The sequence below is a fragment of the Schistosoma haematobium genome, chromosome 6 (assembly GCF_000699445.3).
Source record: "Schistosoma haematobium chromosome 6, whole genome shotgun sequence".
Taxonomy (NCBI): Eukaryota; Metazoa; Platyhelminthes; class Trematoda; order Strigeidida; family Schistosomatidae; genus Schistosoma; species Schistosoma haematobium.
This window is the reverse complement of record NC_067201.1, coordinates 18,855,848-18,879,959: the sequence shown is the minus strand read 5'-3', so window position 1 is coordinate 18,879,959 and position 24,112 is coordinate 18,855,848. Positions and strand designations below refer to the sequence as shown.

Here is a 24,112-nt window from a genome sequence, read left to right as displayed (position 1 = left end):
CCACATCTGAGGGGAAGCACGGAATACAATGGACAGCTCAGAATCAATTATATGACTTGGACTTCTCAGATGACCTGGCTCTTCTATCCCGTACACACGAACAAATGCAGATGAATACAACTGGTGTAGCAGCAGCCTTTGCATCGGTAGGCATCAACATACACAAAGGAAAAAGCGTGATCCTCAAATACAACAAGGAGGACACCAAACCCATCACACTTGATGGAGAAACTCTGGAAGGTGTGGAATATTTCACGTACCTGGGATGCATCATAGACGAACAAGGAGGATCGGATGTATACGTAAAGGCGAGGATTGGCAAAGTAAGGGCCGCATTCCTACAATTGAAGAACATATGGAACTCAAAACAACTGTTAACCAACATCAAAGTCAGAATCTTCAATACGAACGTCAAAACAGTTCCACTGTATGAAACTGAAACTTGGAGAACTACCACAACCATCATCGAAAATGCACTAGTATTTCTAAACAACAGTCTACACAAAATACTCAATATGCGTTGACCGAATACCACCAGCAAGAGCCTACTGTGGGAGAGAACAAACCAGCTTCCAACTGAAGAGGAAATTAAAAAAAGACATACATTACGGAAATCACCAAACTGCCCGACCGAAGCTGCTACCTTGACGCGGTGGTCCGGCTCGCCTATCGTGATGACCCAACCGAGCTATATTGGCTGGAACAACCGTTCCTGTAGGTTCTACCATGCCAGGCAGGTCGATTGGTGAACGGTAAGACTAAAAGCAGCAACTCAAGGTCTGAGGGCGAAGTCGTACTGCTGACTGTACAGAGGTGTGACAGCAGTAAGGTGTTTCCCTCGGACAACCAGCATGACAGTGATGCTGCCTTCCCACAAGGAGGAGTGGGGTTAGAAAAGGTCGACCCTAAAAATGCGCACCTCACCTTACCTCACGGATTTCCGTCTCCGGCGGTAACGCCCTTTGACGAACGGAGCTAACACGTCAACAACCTTCCACAAAAAAGCCGTGCGCGACCGACCTCAAGCAGTTGTCCCTTGGGCTCTGCGGTCACGCTCCCAGGTCGTTAAGACCAACACTAATCCAATTTCCTTTTCAGGTTCCTCAAGAAATACCCTTCCACGTTGTGGGCAGCCGGGAAGTGACATCAGCCCTCGTACCCGTAACAGCACACGAGACCAAGTTGGTCACATTCAAATCCTTCCTACACCTCCTAATACCTCTCTTATCTCCATGACTAACCCTCCTCACGTCTCTTTATCACCTCCCACCGCTAGGGCAAACGTTTCGAGTACGTGGAACGCTATTCTTGGTCTCCTGAAACCACGCTCTAAACTACACGTAGGAGCTTTTAACGTACGAACACTGTGCCAAATAGGACAGCAGGCTTCCTTAGCTAGAACTTTAGAATCTCGCGCCATTGATGTGTGCTGCGTCTCCGAAACGCGCATACAGGATCCAAGTAGCGTCATTCATTTGACCTCACCATGCCAAAATAAAGAACCGACTCGATTTACGCTTCGTGTATCTAGAAGCCCTGATTCTGCTTCCTGTGGCCTCGCCGGCGTAGGTATATCATTGAGTCGTTTTGGTTTGGCCGCCCCTAGCTTTCTTCCAACCTACTCCTATACCACTGAACATAGCACGTCGAGGCAGTCGGTCGTTGGGCATACGTAACACGTGTCCCAGCCATCTCAACTGATGAAGTTTCACTACTTCATCAATTGATTTGCCATCCTTACCTAGTACCCGTTTCCTAACAACTGTGTTACTTACTCGATGGTCCCATGATATACGAGCAATGTTTCGAAGACACCTATGATCAAATACTAGTAGCCTACGAATATCCTCTACTCTTACCGGCCATGTTTCACTGCCATAAAGTAGGACGGAACGAACTGCTGCGCAGTAAACACGTTCTTTGGTTGATAGACGGATATCTCGCCTACGCCATAAATGACGCAAGTTGGCAAAAGCTAGTCGAGCCTTCTGTATCCGTGCTGAGATTTCGTCACACACCAAACCACAAGGGCTGATGAGACTTCCAAGATAAGTGAAGCGGTCGACACACTCAACGACTTCACTCCCTATCACTAGTTCGGGTGTCGATGTAACCCAATCCTGAAGCAACATTTTGCATTTCGAGGGAGAGAATCGCATCCCGAACATGCTTGCATTGTTGCTTAAAGTGGTCAGAAGACTGACTGACTGACCAAACTGCATCATGAGGCAAGTCCTAACTTGGAATCCAGAAGGGAAACAGAAAAGAGGAGACCGAAGAACACATTACATCGGGAAATAGAAGCAGATATGAAAAGGATGAATGACAACTGGAAAGTACTGTACAGGACAGGGTTGGGTGGAGAGTGATGATAAGCGGCCTATGCTCCTCTGTGAGGGTTAACAGGCGTAAGTAAGTATCCAGTCGACCACCAGAGAAAATAAAAAGGACAAGAGTAAGAAGCCTTTTCTGACTCCGGTCCTCACTTGTAGTTGATCTATCAGATGTCTCATATTTCCTTCTCTCACGGTTTTTTCCGTTGTCACTTCTTGGTCTTCCACGTAGTCCTGCTTGTCGACTCCAATGCTTCTCTTCACTTGCTTGTTTGCTTCTGCGTATTCAGCTTGTGCCTTGATTGCCTCTGCTCTTGTTCGGTCGCTGTTAATTGCTTTCTTTTAGTTCTTGCTTTCTTGAATCTTGTCCAGGGTTGCCATGGTGATCTATTCCTTATGATGATGCTTCTTGCGGCCCAGTACTTCCTAACACGTTGAATGTACATAGATTTGCGAATATCTCATTATTCCCGTTTTTCTCTCCCAGTTCATGTCATTTCATGATATATTCTTACCCGATGATGTCCATCCCGACTTTTGACGTTTAGGTCTCCCATCAAAATGGTCAGGTCCTTTCTGAGTACTTCGCTACGATCGATTGCAGCCTCTCGTAAAACTGATCTTTATCGTCGTCGATGGTATCATTGGTTGATGCATTAATTTGGCTAAAATTAATTGTGATTCCTTTTTTCTTTTTTTAGAACAATGATTTGATGATACTGGGTCCATGAAATTCCCATCCCTAAAGTGTGTTTCGTGCTTCTTTGGACTGCATCAGTGCAACTCCCTGCGTGTGAGGAGTATTTTCTCCTTCGTGACCAGAGTAAAGTAGCACCTCTCTCTTGAATGTAATCTTTTCTGTGCAGCTTGGGTCCAATAGGTTTCAGCGATTCCGATCACCGACAAGTTGTATACTAATAAAAATTTGTTGAACTTCATCAACGAAGATGAGAATTATCCTGAACACTACTACGGTTAATGTATGAATGACCAGATAGTGATATCACTAACATCTGGTAGGAAACGTTAGGATTATTTGTGCTTAGAAGATTTGGAAATTTGAAAGATTAAGCCTCTAGTCACAATCACATGTTATTATCCTTAGATGAATGCTGATATACTTTCAGTACAAGTCAATTGTTGAATTTGTGTTGTTAAGATCAGAAATAAAACTTGCTAATGGATAATATTGATTAACTTTATGCTAGGAAAAGCAACATAATAATGCTAACAACCGTGGATCATTTTAAATAAACATTATGCTCGTATTGTAATAGATTCAATTTTCAAGTGACCAGTGTTTTAGATGACCTCTACAAACAAAAGATATACAGAACAAGAATACCATGAATGACTCAGAAAAAGTTTCTAAACCTCTAGTTGCTAACAGAAAAATACGGTTGTCTTTATAATAAGCTCGGGAAGATTGCATGGCCAAATAAAATAGCAGACGTCCTAGTGAAAAAGTTTAAAATTACATTAGATTATAAAAAGTAAAGAATGTTTGATAAAAATAACAATCACAACGAAAATTTACTTTGATAAAAATAAAAAATTATAGCACAACAAAGGACAGTCATGCCATAATATAAAAGCCCACTCAACTATTGTATTATTTGTCTGCTCACTGAAATTTAGACACTTAATCCACTATGTAAAATTATGTGTGAGTCTGATTGAGCGCTTGTCTGCACATCAATCTTTAATCTATTCTCCCATTGGATGTAATACATAGACAATCAATAATTTATCCACAACGAATTAACAATCAAAAATGCATATGGGTTTTTAATACATTCATACATACAGACACATACACTCTAACTCGTTTCCTTGTATGGTAGATTTCTTTAAGAATAAAATATCTTTACAACTGATGTTCAGACTTTTGAACAATCTATAGATATCCATGATTATACTAAAAGATATAAACAGCGCTAAATACTTAGTGAACGGGATACCATTTATTGAACTCAGATACAGAGAAAATAAGCCTCTAAAAAAACTAATATTTTAGGAATCACTTCCAACAAATAAATCAACAACATACGCAAGCCTATACTTGACAATTCATAAAACTAAACATAGAAAATTCATTTATTCAACTACTATTTATACACCACATATTTCCTACGCGCAAAATTTATAAATAAATCACAAACTGTAAAATAATCTAACGCAACAAGGTAGTCATTCACATGAAATTGGAGAAAGTATATGATTTCAGGAGAAACGTTGATAGAATCTATGAACAAAACTTTAAGAGCGTGTAGGCTACTTGGTGAAATATAATCAAATATTTTCGAGAAGAACAAATCATAGCCATTTCAACAGATAACAAAATTATGATTCAATGACGATTTGTATCATTAGTGAGTAATTTTAGAAGGGTGAAGTAGCACTGAAAAGCTATTTTCATATTACTCCATAATTTATTTACAGAGTACAGGTTCAATTACACAGTTTTGAGCGACTGTGTTTACTTGGGGGCTAGTGATAATACACAAATTGACCAATGGAAGTACATAGAGTGAGGATCGAATTTTTGACCAACTGATAGAAAGCTGAGTGCTTTAACCGATAGCCAATCGCTCCACATTCATAATACTACAACATACAACTAACACTGGGAACTGTTAACCATGGTAGAAAAGACCTATATACTAGTTGAATTTACAATCACTGTAATGGCTTATAAATAGACTTGGCATTAAGTGCATATACAGAATAGATAATAACCTTTACACCTAAGTATCTTGATTATTGCCACTCATCAAGAAAGAGGGTCTGCAAATCATAAAGAAACCGATTTTAACCTGTAATATTCAGTAAGCATTACCATTTAGCTATCCAAGTATTGGATAATCCCCAAAACAAGATATCTAAACACTGATCGATTTATTTTATTTAATAAACATAAAAATCGGGTACAACTAGGCACCGATAAACGTGTGCGCCACATACATAGATACACAACAATGTGAAGAAATAAAGGATACAGACCAATTAAATACAGTCATAGATAACATTTTTTGAGAAAGATAACTTCATTTTTACGACGACCATAAAGGAAAATTACGGCAGAGTTACCACGGTCTTCTGTTCACAGCAACGATTGATAACATTACAAGCAAAGATGGATAGTGGCTAGCAGTGGAATCCAGGACGCGCGTTTCGTCCTGTTTGGGACTCGTCAGCTGGATGTACCTGCATCTCAGAGTTGATGTTCACGCTGGGACTCGAACTCAGTACCATTTGCTTCAAACGCCATCGCGTTATCCACTTAGCTACTGAGTCCCAGAGTGAACATCAACTCTGAGATGTAGGTACATCCAGCTGATGAGTCCCAAACAAGATGAAACGCGCGTCCTGGATTCCACTGCTAGCCACTATCCATCTTTGCTTATAATGCTTGTAAATTAAGGCAATATCGAGGCATACGCACAGTATGCACATATGCCAATAAGAGACTGATCAATTTCAGTCCAAAAACATCAATGGGAAGATTCAAGTAAAACAATATCAAGTGAATTAACGATTGATAACGTTTCAAACCACTGAATTGCATCATCTATAAGGTCAATTGAGAAAAGTGGTTGTATGCCTGAGTTGTTCGTGTATAAACCCTTCAATACATAATAAACTTTTCATGGACACTCTCAGTCGATAAAGATTCATTACGTTGTCAATCGATTTGCCACCCTTACTCATGCTCTGTGTCTAACTTTAGTACTGCTAACTCGATGGTCCGAAAATACACGAGCAATGTTTCGAGGACATCTATGAACGAATCTAATAACCTACGAGTGTCCTCTATTTTTAAATAGCACGTTTCACAGCCATAAAACAGAATAGATAGAACTGTTGAGCTGTCAGTCAGCTACAACGTAGGATCAGGAACACATATCCATCGGTCCAATTCGCCCAACAAGATGAACACCAAATTCATAGAAGTAGTTAATTCAGTGGTGGTAATATATTAAAGATTGAATATAAGGACACAGTACAGGAAGAAACAATTCGTTCGTAGAATGAAAGATATGGAGCGATTTTAATCTCATAGATTAAGGGAAGACAAATAGTGTATAAACCTAAGCCATTGTGATCGATCCAGATGCATGTCAGTAAGAGTCTCCAACCATTGGTTACGATAGTCGGGCGGACCTCAACCAAGTACTCTGCATCTACCAACATGGCTCAGACCACAAGTTATTTGTTGAGCTGTAAACTCGTCATTAATTCAAAAGCCAATCGGTGTCGAGATTCCGTCAGACACTTACTTACCAAATCTATATAACTACGTATCCCTTAGATCAGTAGTCAATAATTCATAATTTCATTTACAAGAAATGTAATGCAATTCACTTAAAGAGTACAGATATTTATGTACTGAGATGACGGACCACAGATGAACTTGAGGAAGCTGTAGGAGGCTCAGAAGGAGCCGAAGATATTCCATTTAATCACCTTTTGGTAGAGTATTCTAGAATTCTTGCGTGTAGCTTCCTGATTGGACAACACTAATAACCCTCTGTATGAGGACCGGTGGACTGTAATGATGATTTCGTTCTTACTTAAAACTATAAATACCTGACAATTGTGTACTATAATTGACACTGTGGGAATAATATTCCTTTCATTAGTCTTCTGTCTTCTTATTGCGACTTGGAAGGGCTTTGGTGTTCTAGTGCTCAGTTATACGCGGTATATCAAGAAAACAAACTTCAAGATATAACATGTACTCAGCTTTGAGTCGAAGTTTAATTTTATGAGGGTTGGTAACACTGCCTGCTTGACTATTCAAAACCGAATTACGTAGAATAGATTAGAACTGGCAATCTAATGGTTGAAGGTTGATGAATTGTATGGGAAAAATAAAATGGCTATGAAAATTGTAAACATAACGATCACATAACTACATCCATGCATACTGTGAAGAACGTACCTGCCTTCGAAATTCAGCAATCTTCTCCTCCAAAACATGATGCTGTTTGATTAACCTTCGAGCTTGAGAGAAAAATGCAGCCGGTGTGGTGATTAGGATACCTAGCTGTTTTGTTTTTTCAAGGTAAGAAGTTGAGAATAAACAACAAAAATAATCACTCTGAAATAAAATTGGTGGCAAAGAATAATTAGAAGTAAAATTATTCAAAATATTTAGTAACGTATTTGAAACCTTGCGCTTCTAGCTCCCTATCTAGATTATCAGATTATCTTAATCTTACATTTGTGATACTGTTAATTGCTGTTGACCCCTATTACAATCAAATGTAAATGTATTTAACGTACTTACTAAGTCTTCGGTTTACTTTTTATTTCGTTATGTTTTCGTTGAAATTCTCTTTCACACACTACTTTCTATATTCCCGCAGTAAACAATGTACCTTCAGGCTGGATTCAAACCTACCTAATGCTGAACGTTACAATATGACATTTTGAAAGACATGTGTAATAGCGAACTTTAGTTCCTATGATTATTATTATTATTATTGTCGCATTTAGATGTACCACGACCTCATGAATGACACTATGAAGCCATAGGGTAGGTGAAAGCAAAAGTTCAAACAAATGCAAAAATCTATAAAAGTGTTGTTCTTAAGTGCATCCACGGGCATTATCATTCAAGGCTACTAAGATAGAGAATGAGATCAAACTTTTGAAAATCTTAGTACCCAAATGTATAATTATTGCAGCAAAGTTTTCCGATTTCATTTTTCTAAGTACCCACGTTAAGTGAATAAGTTACTCATGTGCTTTGACAAAGAGGAAACAACACGACGCTAAACAGTAAATAATGCAACTAGAGGCATTTTAGTGGTTGGTTTCGTTTTCCTTTCGCTTGTTCTTTAAAAAAGAAGATATATATATATATATATATATATATATATATATATATATATATATATAATGAGACGAGAATGTTTTATAGGGATAGCATTGATGGAAAAAATTTGTCATTAATCATGAATGTTGTATAATCATTGACGTTAAACGCTTCTTACTATAATAAAATAGAAAAAATATATTTGTAAAGTCGCAACAACAACAACTACTACATCTTAATGAAAAAGATAATCGCAAGGATACTGGTAATATGATTGGCGAATACCATTCAAATACATAGAAAATGAAGAACATCAAATAAAATAATATTGATGAAACATGATTTTTTTATGATGTGTGGGCGAGAATGATAATGATTGGTTGTCTGCTTAGTCAGACATGCAGACACTCTGACAGGTGTCAGATGAATCATATATTCTTCTATCCTTATAGTGATTATTATTGATTGCTCATTGCTGTTGGATTGTGTCGGGTTTTGGTGTGGGAATATATTTACGTTCTAGTCAGGCTAGTCACGTGTTCTTGATCTGAGTTGTGTTGAAGTCCTGTAGAACAGACACTGGGAGGGAATCTAGTGTAGATATTCGTCTAAGGTAAATTAACGTCCCATACGTGTAAACGTGGAAAACCAACCGTTATATTAATTCACCATTACTGTATAACATAATTATGCAATGAACGGTATATAAACAGACTACTATGGCATAAGAAAGAGAGTCAATCATAAGTAGAGAACATAAATTCAAGTAAAATGGGTTAACCGACATTTAGTCTGAATCATCAAATAAAATCATTTGCACAGAATGAATGCAACCAATTCATTTCAGTATCGATGACAAGTCTAACTATTCGCTAACGATCTAAAATAGGATTTGTCTTTAAGTACGGTTTCACCCACGGACCTCCCAATCAATGTTGGCCTACAACAATTGAAGAGATCAGCATGGCCATCAGACAAATCAAGAGTGGCAAAGCAGCAGGACCGGACAACATCCCAGCAGAGGCACTAAAAGCAGACGTAGCGGCAACTGCAAGGATACTACACATTCTCTTCAATAAGATTTGGGATGAGGAACAAGTACCAACAGACTGGAAAGAAGGACTTCTGATCAAAATACCGAAGAAAGGCGATCTCAGCAAGTGTGATAACTACAGGGGCATCATTCTTCTCTCAATACCGGGAAAAGTCTTCAACAGGGTATTGTTAAACAGGATGAAGGACTGCGTAGACGCCCAACTTCGTGACCAACAGGCAGGATTCCGTAAGGATAGATCGTGTACAGACCAAATCGCAACACTACGGATCATCGTGGAACAATCAATTGAATGGAATTCATCACTCTACATCAACTTCATTAACTACGAAAAAGCATTTGATAGCGTGGACAGAACAACACTATGGAAACTTCTTCGATGATGGATTATGATGGATTACACTGCAAAATCGTGCATGGAGGACAGTTGACAAAGTCGTTCGAAGTGAAGACCGGTGTTAGGCAAGGTTGCTTACTCTCACCCTTTCTCTTTCTCCTGGTGATCGACTGGATCATGAAGACGTCAACGTCTGAAGGAAAGCGCGGGATACAATGGACATCTAAGATGCAGTTGGATGATCTAGACTTCGCAGACGATCTGGCCCTTCTATCCCAAACGCAACAACAGATGCAGGAGAAGACGAACAGTGTGGCAGCAGCCTCAGCAGCAATAGGTCTCAATATACACAAAGGGAAAAGCAGGATTCTCCGATACAACACAGCATGCACCAATCCAGTCACAATTGACGGAGAACATTTGGAAGATGTAAAAACCTTCACATATTTGGGCAGCATCATTGACGAACAGGGTGGATCTGATGCAGATGTGAAGGCGCGGATCGGCAAAGCAAGAGCAGCATATTTACAACTGAGGAACATCTGGAACTCAAAGCAACTGTCAACCAACATCAAGGTCAGAATTCTCAATACAAATGTCAAGACAGTTCCACTGTATGGGGCAGAAACCTGGAGAACTACGAAAGCCATCAACCAGAAAATACAGGTGTTTATTAACAATTGTCTACGCAAAATACTTCAGATCCATTAGCCGGACACTATTAGCAACAACGTACTGTGGGAGAGAACAAACCAAATCCCAGTGGAGGAAGAAATCAGGAAGAAGCGCTGGAAGTGGATAGGACACACATTGAGGAAAGCACCCAACTGCGTTACAAGACAAGCCCTCACATGAAATCCTCAAGGCGAAAGGAAAAGAGGAAGACCAAAGAACACATTACGCCGAGAAATGGAGATAGACATGAGAAAAATGAACAAGAATTGGATGGAACTAGAAAAGAAGGCCCAGGACAGAGTGGGTTGGAGAATGCTGGTCGGCGGCCTATGCTCCATTGGGAGTAACAGGCGGAAAAAGAACGGTTTCATATAATTTACAGATCACTGTTTTCTAATAAAACTTAATGACTAGCTTCTTCAAAAAAATGTCGTTAATTGTTAATAACGGACATAAACTATTCAAATGAATGTGAAGATCAAAGAGTCACCATTCAAATTAAAAGCAAGTATATTATCATTCGAATGCATAAATAAACTTACGCGTTTTGTGAACCGATTTAATAAATCTGTCCCATCTGAATGCAATTTAGCGATAGACTGTTCCAAAAATTTTGTGTGTTTTAATAACTCAGCTTGTCGATTGTGTTCGCGTTCAAGTTCTGATTGAATTGTTGATGCGTAGGCGGGGGAATGTAGCATGGCAAAATGGTCCATAAATGCTTGTTTAGTCAATTCTAAAAGCGAAAATGGATTTGTTCGGATTAAAAATAGGAAGGACTTGTATGAAATTAAAGATATGCAGTATCATAGATAGTCTCACTCGGGTATTCTTGCTGTGCAAAAAACACTCGTCAACAGCACGAGTATATATTTGGAACATTTCAATAGTAGAACTGATAAATCCAATTTGAATTATAAAACATATTTGTGTTCAAATAAATAAATATGTGTTTTTGATTCACTAGAGAACACATTTTGAAACGACTGTCAACTACATCTATGGTTTCAAGACTTGAATTGATATCTCCACGATACTTTAGCTGTAGTAACAAATTACATAAAATTAAGAGGATATACGAAGTAAAGAAAAACAAGAAACCCTACTAATAACGAGAACATCAAAATGTTTAACAACGTATGAAATAAATACACTAAATAGTGACAAATTTAGAGCATAAGGAAGCCTACACTTAACTGTACATAAAACTAAATATAGAAAATTCATTTATTCAACTACTATTTATACACCACATATTTCCTACGCGCAAAATTTATAAATAAATCACAAACTGTAAAATAATCTAACGCAACAAGGTAGTCATTCACATGAAATTGGAGAAAGTATATGATTTCAGGAGAAACGTTGATAGAATCTATGAACAAAACTTTAAGAGCGTGTAGGCTACTTGGTGAAATATAATCAAATATTTTCGAGAAGAACAAATCATAGCCATTTCAACAGATAACAAAATTATGATTCAATGACGATTTGTATCATTAGTGAGTAATTTTAGAAGGGTGAAGTAGCACTGAAAAGCTATTTTCATATTACTCCATAATTTATTTACAGAGTACAGGTTCAATTACACAGTTTTGAGCGACTGTGTTTACTTGGGGGCTAGTGATAATACACAAATTGACCAATGGAAGTACATAGAGTGAGGATCGAATTTTTGACCAACTGATAGAAAGCTGAGTGCTTTAACCGATAGCCAATCGCTCCACATTCATAATACTACAACATACAACTAACACTGGGAACTGTTAACCATGGTAGAAAAGACCTATATACTAGTTGAATTTACAATCACTGTAATGGCTTATAAATAGACTTGGCATTAAGTGCATATACAGAATAGATAATAACCTTTACACCTAAGTATCTTGATTATTGCCACTCATCAAGAAAGAGGGTCTGCAAATCATAAAGAAACCGATTTTAACCTGTAATATTCAGTAAGCATTACCATTTAGCTATCCAAGTATTGGATAATCCCCAAAACAAGATATCTAAACACTGATCGATTTATTTTATTTAATAAACATAAAAATCGGGTACAACTAGGCACCGATAAACGTGTGCGCCACATACATAGATACACAACAATGTGAAGAAATAAAGGATACAGACCAATTAAATACAGTCATAGATAACTTTTTTGAGAAAGATAACTTCATTTTTACTAAAAACTATAAATACCTGACAATTGTGTGCTAAAAATGACACTGTTGGAATAATATTCCTTTCATTAGTCTTCTGTCTTCTTATAGCGACTTGGAAGGGTTTTGGTGTTCTAGTGCTCAGTTATACGCGGTATATTAAGAAAACAACCTTCAAAATATAACAACCGGCGACGGAGTTATCGTATCAAGATGTCATTTACCTTTGAACAATTTGAAGCCTTGCTGGAACGTCAAGAAAAATGTTTTGAACAGTTCCAGATGCGCATGATAGAGATGCTAACCCAGAAAATGAACCTGAATCAAAAAGTTACAGATGATCCCTTCAGATCTCATGTTGACCACATCATTAATTTCATCCATGAATTTAATTCCGATGGTTCGGCTGGCATTACATTTGAACCCTGGTTCAAGAAATATGAAGATTTGTCTAAGGTCGACTTAAAAAAACTCGATGACGCCGCTAAGGTCAGAATACTCTTGCGAAAACTTGGAACGTTTGAACATGAACGTTACAGTAACTTTATCCTTCTAAAGAATCCACGAGATTTTTCTTTTGATGCAACGACTGAAATTTTGTTGCAAATCTTTGCTGAACAGTCATCCTTGTTTAATATTCGTTATCAATGTCTCAAGATAACAAAGGCAGGTGATGATGACTGGGTGAAGCATGCGGGGTTGCTAAACTGTGAATGTGAGCGCTTCAAACTATCAGCAATGACAGAAGATCAGTTTAAGTGTCTCGTGTTTGTGTGCAGCCTCCAATCTCCCGAAGATGCTGATATTAGAACCAGAATTTTGAGTAAAATTGAACAATGCCCGAATATGACACTACAAGAAGTAAATACAGAGGGCCAGAGATTGGTAAACCTAAAGCATGACACTTCCATGGTTGAAAATAATGGCCAGTTGCCATACGTTCATGCTGTAAGCGGAAAGAAAGATTCCTACCCAAGAAAACTGTCGCACACAGACAATCAGCCCTCATCCCCATGTTGGTCTTGTGGCGGTTGGCATTATAAAAGGTTCTGCCCACATAAAGAGCATTGTTGTAGCAAATGTCATAGGAAGGGATAATGGCGAACTTCCCATCTAAGAATAGAATTAATCTGAGTTGCCCGATTTCGCTATCCCTCTTCAATTCTAAACATTCATTAAGGACATAGCTTCTTAATCTGATAATCACATGAAGAAACCTTTCATTTCAAGGACATTATTAGGTTGGTGAATATATCAGACCGTAGCATCAACCTTCACATGATAGTCGGACTTGCCTATCACAGTGACCCTTAATTACTCCTGTTAACACCCGTGAATCATAGGTCACCGACCAGCATACTCCAACCTACTCCGACCTTAGACCTTCTTACAAGTCGTCCCCAAGCGCTATTCTTTTGATGTCGATCTCCAATTACCGAAGCTACGTGTTTCTTGATCTATCTCCATTCCTTTTGCCTTCAAGATTCCAAGTTAGGGCGTGTTTTGGGATGCAGTTTGATTATTACCGCGATGTGTCCTATCAACCCAGGTGTCTTTTCTTAGTTTCCCCTTCAACGGAGGGTTGATCTTCCTCTGCCACAATAAGTTATTGCTGACAGTGCATGTCCAATGGATTTAATGTCTTGTGTAGACACTTGTTTATAAATACTTGTACCTTTATATTGATGGTTGTAGTAGTTCTTCAAGTTTAAACCCCGTATAATAAAATTCTACCGACGTTTGCATTGAAAAACCTGACTTTGGTGTTGGCTGAGTCGTTTCGAGTCATACGTATTCTTCAATTGTAGTAATGCTGCTCTTGATTTCCCCATCCATGCCTTCACATGAGCATCAAATCGCCCTTGTTTATCAATGATACTCTCCAAGTGTGTAAAGAATTTCCACCTCTTCTACAGCTTCTCCATGGTAACCCATTCGAGTTATAGTGGCTAGAAAACTTGTTTCTATAAATCCTATTATGCCAGGAACGTCGATTCGAGAATGGTGAGTAGAAAGCTCATGGTCCGAAGGCAAAGCGGTACTACCAATTGTATAGAAGTGTGGCGGAAGTAGGATGTTACCCTCAGACAATCAGAACCTTCAGGAACACTAAATTCTTACAAAGACCGGAGGGGACTAGGGAAGATATACACAAATGCCCTGGTATGGTCGAGTGAGGAGTTAGCTCTCCCTCTCCAAATCCTCTCACATGACCACGCGTATACAGCCGCTGTCACGGAAGTCATAATCACTACCATCTCGCGGCATTCATGTTGTTTACGGAATTAAGAGGACGAAACGCCAACTTCTGAGCTTTAACCGAGTTGGTGGATATGGAGGATTTACCTACGGGAGTTGGAAAACCCTGATTACAAACCAGTGGAGCACATGGGCTCCAGTATCCTGACGGAACAAATGGAGTATGAACCAGTTATTGGTCACCGGCTACCATGTAACTGCATCTTCTGACTTTTCTCCACTGCCTTGTGGATCAGATCTTTAAGTCGAAGGCTCCGGGTGTGGCTCCTTAAGAAAACCACCTGCTTCGGTCTGGTCACTTGGGCAGTATCACAGCCCACACACAAATCGAATGATTTATATGGCGCATATCTATTTGGTGCCTCCTTGTACCAATATTTGTGTTCAAATAAATAAACAAACATACAACTTCGTCGTCAACGTTAACGCCTTAACAGTACAGAGGTAACTTATCTAAAACCACTTGAAAAAAAGCCATGTTACCGGTAGTTATCTCTTTGGCACTACGGCTACGCTCCCAAGTGATAAAGAGTACTTCCGATTCAGTTGACTTTTCAGGTTTCTTATAGTGTTACATTTTATTCATATAGACCATACATCTATCTTTTTGAGTAGTGTTAAGAGGATATCTGAGGAGCGCTTGACGGTAAAGTATATAACTGAAGTATGATTGACTATTTTGTATCCACTCTTATAAATGATTGTGAACTTTGAACAGCGATGCTCATGGATGGTTTTGTGTTTTTTGATGATCTCGTCGCATTAGCTATAGATACTATGGTTTGGTTCAAGGTATTGTTAAATATATGTATACTTGGCTTTCATTTAATTCGTTTATCCAACTTATCGGTTGTCAACCTGCTCCCTATTACAACGGAAGCAAACACAATACCAAAGGTGTTTAAACCGATCAAACTAATCTAGGTAATTTAGTAATTAGGAGTAAGCTACTACTAAGACCTCAAGTTAAGTATACTGTGACAATGTGGACATGACAAGTGATGATCGCCCTCATGCCTCTAACAGCACACAAAATTGCCTTTTTCATAATCAAACCCTATCTTCATTACGCAAGAGTTCTACTAGTTCCACCATATACCTTCATCTTCTGTCCTTGACTTCTTTCATATGTCCCACCGATGCTAACAATTGCAGTCTACAGAATGCTATCCCAGATCTCTTGAAATCCTACATCAAAATACATGTTGGGGCTTTCAACGTCCGAACCCTATGTTAAATCGGACGAGAGATGTCACTAGCTAAGGTACTAGAGTCTTGTATTCCCGATCCATAGTGTTTATGAAACTGTGAGTACAGTCCACAGGTGAACTCGAGGAAGCTCTAAGAAGCTCAAGAAAAGCTGAAGATATTCCATCCAATCATCTTTTGGAAGAATATTCCAGAATCATTACGTGTAGCTTCCTTTGTTGGACAAATGCTAATAACCCCCTGTATGAGGATTAGAGGACTGTGATTATGATTTCGTTTTTTTTCTAAGAACTTTAAATACCTGACAGTTTTGTACCATAATTGACACTTGGTAAATAAAGAAGCAAATTGAGCGAAATTTCTTTTCAATTAGTTTTTCATCATGGCTCTACACTAATATATATATGATTTACAATAATGATATAATACTCATCGAGTGGATACGTTACGTAATAATTACATAATGACATTTAAATTAACTATTTTGTATACTTCTTCCACTTGTTTTTTTGTTTTATTTTTTTACTTTTGTAATTTTGTTTGTTACTTTTGAACTTTAGAACTTCTCAACATTCATCTCTTGATTCTTACGTAACTACTATTCTATTGACCATCCATTAAAAAATTCTGTTCTTTCTCTCTTTTTCATATATTACGCAACATAGCAACGTCTTGATTTTGAATAATTACTTTGATTATTAATAATTCTCTTTCTTCCAATTACTCAATATTAATTCAAATGTCACTATGTAATTATTACGTAACGTATCCACTCGATGAGTATTATATCATTATTGTAAATAATATATATATATTAGTGTAGAACCATGATGAAAAACTAATTGAAAAGAAATTTCGCTCAATTCGCTTCTTCTTTATTTACCAAATGGCAAAATGGGAATTTTCACTATAATTGACACTGTTTGGAATAACACTCCTTTCACTTGTTTTCTTATTTGCGACTTGGGAGTGTTCAAGAGTTCGAGTGCTCAAGTCATAAGCAGTATATTAAGAATCTAAGCTCTAGATATAACCGAAACATATTGAGGATCCTAGCATGGTCATCAACTTGACCTCAACTAGCCAGTATAGAGAGCCAACGCGAATTATTTCAAGTGCATTTGCGGACGCGACAGTAAATTCTCGTGATCTTGCAGGCATATATGTGGCACTAAGTTTGAAAGATAAAGAGATACTTTTTGATTAGATTCCTACTGGCAGCCGCTTATATCTGGTCTGTCTCACTGGAATAGTAGCCCTACTAATTGCGGCTCCGATGGAAATGAGTTTTACAGGAAACTGAATAATCTGCTTCAGAAAAAAAACAGGAGCTCAGGAGTGATAATCTCAACAAGTGATTTTAACATCCAAGGTGGTAAACTGTGTCAGACTGAGAAATACTTAGGTGAGTTTTATGGCATCCCAGCTCACCATACGGATAACGATAACTGTGTAGGCTGTAGGTTTTTAATCATAGCTAACCTCTAAACACTGTTCGTGTTTTATGGAGTGAATGATGATGAAGTTAGTCATAGGTACTAGGCAAATAGATTGGTGAAGTTGTAAATCTTCATTGACTGAGAAATTTAGGGTATGTGTGACGTATGTCTAACCACCGCCTCGTTCGATGAGCGATGTTTACTGGTGTAGGAGTAGGTTGAAAGAAAACTATGGATAGCCAAATCAAGAGATTTCATCACTCCATGAAGTCAATTAATTTTGGCTTGATCCGTTTTTGTAGGTGCAGACTACCTGTTTGATGTCCATGCATTAACCCCTGTCAATGGTTCAAAATTGTTCACAACGAAGCAGATGTATTCACCCCTAATCGTCGTCTTGATCTTGAATTCCAGTACTCAATCATACACAACACCTCTCTGCTTTTCCTTTTTGTTCTATATTCCTAATGTCCAGTCACTCCTAATATCATTGTTCCTATATTATCTTGATCTCTTTTGGTATTCATCTTACTTCACTCTCGTCGTGTTAACATGGTAACTTGGGGAAATACACACTTTCCCCAGATTGTACGTTGATAATGGCTAACTGTTGAAATTTGTGTAGACTGACAAGCCTTCAAGGAAGACATGTTTAAGTAATAGTTTACCCACTTTCCAATCCATAATTAGCAAATAATCTCACCATATATTTAACGATGATATAAATATCCTTTATCGTAACTCCATTCAGTTTTCCCTGTAGTTACGTTGACGGTAAAAAAAAAGTTAATATTGTACCATCAGTTTGAGTTTGAGAGTAAACAGAATAATCAACTCCTTAGCTACCTTGATGTGGTGGTCGGGCTTGTCTAAAGTGGTGAACCAATCGAGTTATACTGGCTGGAACAATAGTTCATCAAGGTCCTACCATGCCAGACAGGTCGGTTGAAGAACGGTAAGATTAAAAGCGGCAAACTAAGGTCCGAAGGCGAAGTCGTACTGCTGACTATACAAAGGTTTGACGGCAATAAGCTGTTTCCCTCAGAAAACCAGCATAACAACGATGCTGCCTTAGCACAAGGAGGGGTAGGGTTAGAAAAGGTCGACCCTAAAAGTGCACATCTCGCCTAATCCCACGGATATCCGTCTCCAGCGGTAAGGTTTCAACAAGTACGGAGCTAACACGAAAATTACCCACAAAAAGGTTATGTGTAACCGACCTCGAGCAGTTATCCCTTGGACATTGCGATCACGCTTTCAGGTCGACCTTTAATCTAATTTCCTCTTCAGGTATCTCGAGAAGAACCCTTCCACTGTATGGACAATCGGGAAGTGATTACCGCCCCCATACCTTTAACAGCACTCAAGACAACAGATTCATTAGCAATCGATAACAAAAATGAATATTATGGTGCAAATCACTATAGGACGACGTTTATTAATAACCTTGTAGCAAGCCCTTTCAACTATTGTATCATTTGTCTACTCACTGTAATTCAGACACTCAATTCACTATGTTCATTTCTGTGTGTGTATGATTGAGCGCGTGTCTGCACATCAACCTCAATCTATTCTCCTATTGGTTGTAACATACACATAATCAATAATTTATCCACACTTGATTGACACTCAAACATTTATATGGATTTTTAACACACACTCACATATACTGTCGTGGTTTCACAGTGTGCTAGCTCGCTGTACGCTTGTGGATTTTATTTATGTTTAACAATAAAAACGTATCTCTACAACGGGTGTTCAGACTCCTGAATAATCTCGAGTAAATCCATAATTGTACTAGGAGATTTAGCCTACCTTAAATACTGAGTTAACGGGATATCATTTATTGGAGTCAGATATAGAGGAAATTAGCTTCAGCAACCTTAATAGGATAGGTGTATTAACTAACCTATAAAATCATGTAATGTAAAATCTAGAGTAATTAATAATAGAGAAAGAGATTTCAACGGTTAAATTGGGGAGAATATCTACTTACCCAAATATTGTGTAAGTGCGAACGGTACCGGTGCTTTATTATATCCTGTATGAGGATCAGACAAGTTTGAGTCACTCAGTTGGGTTGCACTGCTTTCTGTATACACATCCACAGGTTGGTAATGACATGTGTATGTAGGAAATCTTTTGTCATTCAATCCAAACTGAGTTGGTGTTAGTTGGGATTGCACATGTGTTACAGTGTAATCGTGTAAAACATTCATATTGTGACTTAATTTATCAAGTGAATATCTACGTGTATATTTTAATTTGTTATTCGTTTTGCAAGAATTAGAATGCACTGATGGGGATTTATTACGGTTTCCCGAATCCATAAAGTGATTTTGCATTCGTTTTCGCAAGGCTATTGTTCGATTGTTTGAATTTTTAAAATTTGTAACATTTAATGATGATGAATCATCACTTAACATTTGTCGACATTTACGAAGTATACGACGATTAGCTACGCTATTAGGATGGTCCTTATTTATGACATTAGTATCGCATGTGTCATTGGAGTTTTCAGGATTACTTAATCTATTGGGCGTGTTATCACCATTACATGGAGGTTTGATTTTAACACTGACTGGATGGTTTTGACCACATGGTGAATTAGATATTTTGAATTTAATACGTATATGAAAAGAATCCTCATGTTTATCTGTAAGAAAAAAAAGTGAAAAATAAAACTGGTCACAAGTTACTAACCGATATGGTGTTTAAACCTCTAAAGCCTATCAAAAATTGATAGGCCGAATTAACCGCATATGTGGTTAGTGTGATATTTACAGTTATTTTCTTAAAATTATTAAATATTTAGCTTAGATCTTATGCTTTGATTAAACTGAAACCCACGCAGCGATTCAGCTTAAACATGACTAAATGTTCATTCTTCTATGAGTTGTTTGTAAACTTGCTCAGATGCTTTGATCGAAAGAGATATATATCCTATTGTGAACCAACACTATTTGGAGAAACATTAGAAACAGGTGGACAGTGAATGAGTAAAACATCTGGAACTTCTAAGTTAGTCAGTTGAAGAGTACATCATGGTACGTATGTACATTGGTTCAAGTCGCCATACTCCATTAGCACAGTGCAACGAGACTGTCAAGAGAAATCGTGGAATAGTGAAGGTAGTAACAATTTCAGTGATACTAGGAAAATGTAGGCATCGAAGATACGACTCGAAAAGAAAATATAAATTGGTGAAACAAAAACGAACTAAGCCATGAAGGATTTAGAGTCTCATAGATTTGGGGAAGAAAATGAATAGACACACCTGAGCCATTGCAAAAGATCTTCAGCCATATCATTCAAAGTCCCTAACCATTGGTTACGATAATCACACGGATCCTAACAAGGTAGTTTGTACCTATTAATATAGCTAGGTCCAATCGTAAGTGACGTCATGGAGTGGTTCCATGTTTTGATTTGGCCGTCCCTAGCTTCCTTTCAGCCCACACTTCTAAGTAGTGCAAACCTACAATCTCATAACGAAAAACACCTTATATGTTTCATTCAGTTGGTCATGAATCACAAATTATAATCATTTCGCGGATCCTAACTAAGTCTGGATCTAGTGATATAGATAACCAGACATTGAGTGACTTCGTGCGCTGATATAAATATATGAATTTATATAGATTCAAGGATTATCTACTATCTGCTACAATATCGTGTTTTACAAAATAATTCATGCAAACAAATGTACGCATACCGTAATAAAATACTGTCAATTTTAATTAGTTTGCACAGATTTTCGTTGTGAAACTTAGGAGTAAAGACAAAATGATATGATAACAATAATGGTTTTCTTCCCAAATACTTCTTTTGTTATTGAACACTTGAGAAGATAAATTTAAATATTTCACGCACATTGCTGATGATTATATACACAAAATACAGTAGGTACATAAAAGTGTTAATTAGTGAGGGTTTGTACAGATATTTACACAAAAATCATCCGTATCAATCCACGAGTTGGTTATCTCCCCTTATATGGACAAACATGAATATACCTAAACACAACCAAGTATATCCAATATCAAATTGGCATCGTAAGTAACTACAATCAAAACAACACAGATAACGCATTAATAGCACTAATAAGCAAGATATACAATTTACGTATCCTAGTTTCATTCAGAAACTCCAACTATCTAACATCATGTACAACAATATAAATGAGCTGTTACTGATGTGCATTGAACCGTTTATAGCTCCAAGTCGAATATTCAAAAACCACAGTTCCGTTTGTTCTTTTATTCTTATCTACTCCAAAAGACAATCTTGAAACGAAAAGTTATTTTATGATTCTGAAGGAGATATTTAGTGAAGCGGAGTGGCTAGAATTGACTATATGCTTTTAGACTGAGCTATTATTGACTGACTTCTGTAATCACTTGAGTAGCCAAGTAGGACCATGTTTGGAGATGCATTTTGAAAGAGCTCGCTTTGTGAAGTCAATATAACCTGCTCCACATGAGCAACTAAACTGATAGATGCACATTGATTTGGTCCAAAGCGGGCGCTTATCTTCAACATAACTTCGGATCAAAGGCCGACTAGAAAAGATAATGAGAAGTTCAAACGAGTAGTACGTTTTCCTCAGAGATCTTGAAAATCTGTTTTTCAGAACTTCTGCTACAATGCCTCCTTTAAACTGAATGATCATGAAGAGAGTGTTCTTTGGTGCTGCGGACATTCCTTCACGTTGTTGTTTTGGCTTCAGATTTTTTCCAATGAACCAGTGTCTGCCGTAGTTTATCAAGTTCGTTATCGTTTGTATCCTCGTTACAGATACGTCTAGCCCTCGAACAGAGAAAATAGACCAGGTTTCTCTTTTGCTTCAATGGGACCCAGCTTTGGAAATCTATGTATTGACCACACCACATATCGGTCTTTGTAGGGAACCGTCAGGTTTCATTTTAACCAAAACATTTAATAAGTGGAATTCCAAATCTGACTCTAGTACCATCGTGAACTTAATTGACTGATGAGTTATCGAACACGGCCAGGATGTCGCTGACGTTGATATTTTTGTCACAAATAATAAAGTGTCCTCTAAGTATCTCTTGTACAGATGGAAGCCGTCAATTATTAACCATAGTCAGTCAGTCAGTAACAACGTAGAACTTCGTACGTACGTACATCAGTTCGAGTTGCCACACCACATTAGCACAGAGATGCAGTTGTCGATTCAAATCCCGTAGTGGTAGAGGTTATAAGAGTATAAGCAGTAATCGGGAAGATTAGGGTTTGGAGATGTTATTTAAAGAGTATAATCCAGTGAAATAAATTTGGAAAGAGGAAAAAAGGGACATGAAGAATTCAGAAGATTGGAATTTGGGAGAACACAGAGAGTGGATGCACCTGCGCCATTGCAAACGATTTTGAGCCATGTCATTCAGGGTCTCTAACCATCGCAATTGATTGATCACTGGGTGGTGATCAATCTCATGCTTGTCTAGTCCTTATTAGTGCAGATCGAATGATATCGATCATGTTGCAATGTGGCCACCAGTCTAGGTGACTCGACACTGCGGGCACTATGTAATGAGATTAGATGGTGGCTGGAGGTAGTCAACAGGAAACCCCGGACCCGGGTTTCGTGCTACTTGGCACTCGTCAGCAAGGTGTACCTGTAATCTTGAGGGAACTGGTGCTCCCAACCACCATCTAATCTCATTACATAGTGCCCGCAGTGTCGAGTCACCTAGACTGGTGGCCACATTGCAACATGATCGATATCATTCGATCTGCACTAATAAGGACTAGACAAGCATGAGATTGATCACCAACCAGTGATCAATCAATTGTGATTACATCGCAGTCCTACAGGAGGTTAGTCACGGCTCGGATAGCTCAGTGGTAACGTCTCTGACTGTGAAGCTGGGTGACACGAGATCGAATCCGCCAGGGAGCACCAGTTCCCTCAAGATTACAGGTACACCTTGCTGACGAGTGCCAAGTAGCACGAAACCCGGGTCCAGGGTTTCCTGTTGACTACCTCCAACCACCATCTAATCTCTAACCATCGGTTGCTATCATCTCGCGGTCCCCAACCAGGTAGTCTACACCTATCAACATGACTCAGTTCACTTGTCAGTGACTTCATAGACTTGTGCCATGTTTTTGTTTGGCCGCCCCTAGCTTTCTTCCAACCTACTCCTATACCACTGAACATAGCACGTCGAGGCAGTCGGTCGTTGGGCATACGTAACACGTGTCCCAGCCATCTCAACTGATGAAGTTTCACTACTTCATCAATTGATTTGCCATCCTTACCTAGTACCCGTTTCCTAACAACTGTGTTACTTACTCGATGGTCCCATGATATACGAGCAATGTTTCGAAGACACCTATGATCAAATACTAGTAGCCTACGAATATCCTCTACTCTTACCGGCCATGTTTCACTGCCATAAAGTAGGACGGAACGAACTGCTGCGCAGTAAACACGTTCTTTGGTTGATAGACGGATATCTCGCCTACGCCATAAATGACGCAAGTTGGCAAAAGCTAGTCGAGCCTTCTGTATCCGTGCTGAGATTTCGTCACACACCAAACCACAAGGGCTGATGAGACTTCCAAGATAAGTGAAGCGGTCGACACACTCAACGACTTCACTCCCTATCACTAGTTCGGGTGTCGATGTAACCCAATCCTGAAGCAACATTTTGCATTTCGAGGGAGAGAATCGCATCCCGAACATGCTTGCATTGTTGCTTAAAGTGGTCAGAAGACTCTGCATTTTGTCAGCGTCTTCACCAAATAAAACTATGTCATCGGCATATTCTAAGTCAACAAGTGAACCTCCCGG

The 24,112-nt window shown here is 38.5% G+C and overlaps 1 protein-coding gene across 2 annotated transcripts in view; it reads right to left on the bottom strand.

Annotated features, from left to right (window-relative positions):
• The window catches only part of DOT1L_1 (Histone-lysine N-methyltransferase, H3 lysine-79 specific), a 49,654-nt gene that overhangs the window by 5,892 nt on the left and 19,650 nt on the right, over positions 1 to 24,112 (bottom strand). Inside the window, exons 10-12 of one of the 2 annotated variants that reach the window (XM_051217045.1) lie at positions 19,289 to 19,948; positions 10,766 to 10,959; positions 7,279 to 7,383 (exon numbers count right to left, since the gene is read on the bottom strand). In XM_051217045.1, coding sequence (XP_051065680.1) covers positions 7,279 to 7,383; positions 10,766 to 10,959; positions 19,289 to 19,948 — 959 coding nt within the window. Of the gene's footprint in view, positions 1 to 7,278; positions 7,384 to 10,765; positions 11,266 to 12,425; positions 18,862 to 19,288; positions 19,949 to 24,112 lie in introns of those variants that run through there. The other variant, XM_051217046.1, reaches the window with a different exon arrangement.